Source organism: Sander lucioperca, chromosome 24, assembly GCF_008315115.2.
Source record: "Sander lucioperca isolate FBNREF2018 chromosome 24, SLUC_FBN_1.2, whole genome shotgun sequence".
Lineage (NCBI taxonomy): Eukaryota > Metazoa > Chordata > Actinopteri > Perciformes > Percidae > Sander > Sander lucioperca.
Window position 1 is genome coordinate 18633286 of NC_050196.1, and position 2500 is coordinate 18635785.

At 59.1% G+C, this 2500-nt stretch overlaps 1 protein-coding gene across 4 annotated transcripts in view; it reads left to right on the plus strand.

The window, feature by feature from the left end:
• LOC116055604 (sentrin-specific protease 7-like) overlaps window positions 1-2500 on the plus strand; it is a 43350-nt gene that overhangs the window by 31460 nt on the left and 9390 nt on the right. For all 4 annotated transcript variants that reach the window (XM_031307631.2, XM_035998364.1, XM_035998366.1 and 1 more), the window contains 4 exons: window positions 1546-1763; window positions 1898-1965; window positions 2095-2211; window positions 2322-2444. In XM_031307631.2, coding sequence (XP_031163491.2) covers window positions 1546-1763; window positions 1898-1965; window positions 2095-2211; window positions 2322-2444 — 526 coding nt within the window. The remainder of the gene's footprint in view (window positions 1-1545; window positions 1764-1897; window positions 1966-2094; window positions 2212-2321; window positions 2445-2500) is intronic.

A 2500-nucleotide genomic window follows, 5' to 3' on the forward strand; every position in this document is an offset into this window, starting at 1 on the left:
CGGTGTGTAGCTGCCGTCTGGTCGGTGTGTGACTGCCGTCTGGTCGGTGTGTAGCTGCCGTCTGGTCGGTGTGTAGCTGCCGTCTGGTCGGTGTGTGACGGCCGTCTGGTTGGTGTGTAACGGATGTCTGGTCGGTGTGTAACGGCCGTCTGGTCGGTGCCGTCTGGTCTGTGCCGTCTGGTCGGTGCCGTCTGGTCGGTGTGTAGCTGCCGTCTGGTCGGTGTGTAGCTGCCGTCTGGTCGGTGTGTAACGGCCGTCTGGTCGGTGTGTAACGGCCGTCTGGTCGGTGTGTAACGGCCGTCTGGTCGGTGTGTAGCTGCCGTCTGGTCGGTGTGTAGCTGCCGTCTGGTCGGTGTGTAGCTGCCGTCTGGTTGGTGTGTAACGGCCGTCTGGTCGGTGTGTGATGGCCGTCTGGTCGGTGCCGTCTAGTCGGTGTGTAACAGCCGTCTGGATGGTGTGTAACGGCCGTCTGGTCGGCGTGTAACGGCCGTCTGGTTGGCGTGTAACGGCCGTCTGGTCGGGGTGTAACGGCCGTCTGGTCGGTGTGTAACGGCCGTCTGGTCGGCCGTCTGGTCGTGTGTAACGGCTGTCTGATGGGTGTGTAACGGCCGTCTGGTCGGCGTGTAACGGCCGTCTGGTTGGCGTGTAACGGCCGTCTGGTCGGTGTGTAACGGCCGTCTGGTCGGTGTGTAACGGCCGTCTGGTCGGGGTGTAACGGCCGTCTGGTCGGTGTGTAACGGCCGTCTGGTCGGCCGTCTGGTCGTGTGTAACGGCTGTCTGATGGGTGTGTAACGGCCGTCTGGTCGGTGTGTAACGGCCGTCTGGTCGGTCTGTAGCTGCCGTCTGGTCGGTGTGTAGCTGCTGTCTGGTTGGTGTGTAACGGCCGTCTGGTCGGTGTGTGACGGCCGTCTGGTCGGTGCCGTCTAGTCGGTGTGTAACAGCCGTCTGGATGGTGTGTAACGGCCGTCTGGTCGGCGTGTAACGGCCGTCTGGTCGGTGTGTAACGGCCGTCTGGTCGGTGCCGTATAGTCGGTGTGTAACAGCAGTCTGGATGGTGTGTAACGGCCGTCTGGTCGGCGTGTAACGGCCGTCTGGTCGGTGTGTAACGGCCATCTGGTCGGCCGTCTGGTCGGTGTGTAACGGCCGTCTGGTCGGTGTGTAACGGCTGTCTGATGGGTGTGTAACGGCCGTCTGGTCGGCGTGTAACGGCCGTCTGGTCAGTGTGTAACGGCCATCTGGTCGGCCGTCTGGTCGGTGTGTAATGGCCGTCTGGTCGGTGTGTAATGGCCGTCTGGTCGGGGTGTAACGGCCGTCTGGTCGGTGTGTAACAGCCGTCTGGTCAGCCGTCTGGTCGTGTGTAACGGCTGTCTGATGGGTGTGTAACGGCCGTCTGGTCGGTGTGTAACGGCCGTCTGGTCGGTGAGTAACGGCTGTCTGATGGGTGTGTAACGGCCGTCTGGTGGGTGTGTAACGGCCGTCTGGTCGGTGTGTAACGGCTGTCTGGTCGGTGTGTCTGGGCCTTAACACAGCCTGTGTCTCCTCCAGGCCCTCCCTGCTGCTTCCTCCTGCTGCTGTTGAAGGAGCAGCTGACGGAGTTGCAGGCCGCCCTGCTCGCCTCCTTCCTGGACATGGAGGAGTACAGGAAGAGCTCCTCCTCTGAAGGTCCCGCCTCCCCTCTGGACTGGACCGACGGGCTGCTGCTCCTCCATACCTGCCCCCCTCCCCTAGACCAGCACCTCCTCCGTCTGCTGGGACACTCGGCAGTAAGACTCCTTCCCTTGTCTCCTCTCTCCTTTGTGTGTCTGTGTGTGTGTGTGTGTGTGTGTGTGTGTGTGTGTGCACCAAACAGCAGTGAGGATGTAGCCTCAGACTATAATTTAAAAACTGTTACTTTCAGGTGAGAAGCAGCCAGAGGACCAAGAAGTCCCCGCTGAACACTGCTGGTCTGCAGCAGCTTCCCTCCAGGTAACTACACTCACCTGGAACACACACACACACACACACACACACACACATAGACAGACACACAGAGACACACACAGAGGATCTGCTTCGTTCGTGTTCTGAATGGACCGTGTTGTTGTTGGTGTTCAGGTTGATCCAGTACCCCGCGGCGCCCTCTAAAGGCCGTATCACCGTGACGACAGAGGACCTGGCCTGTCTGGGCGGCGGCAAGTTCCTCAACGACGTCATCATCGACTTCTACCTCAAGTCAGTCTGAGAACCAATCAGATAGAGCTGGAACTCACTGATTCTCTTAACGGAGTTGTCTGTTGGTCCAAAATTAACATTTCTTTCTACGTTTTTGATGTTGTTTTTAGGTATCTGGTTCTGGAGGGAGTGGGGGGTCCGGTGGCCGACAGGAGTCACATCTTCAGTAGCTTCTTCTACAAACAGCTGAGCAGACGGCGAGCTGCTGGGGAGGACAGCGCCTCCTCTGTCCCGTAAATTAACGCTTCTAATCTGCTGATTATTATCGTTTGTTCTGTTAGTGAAGTTG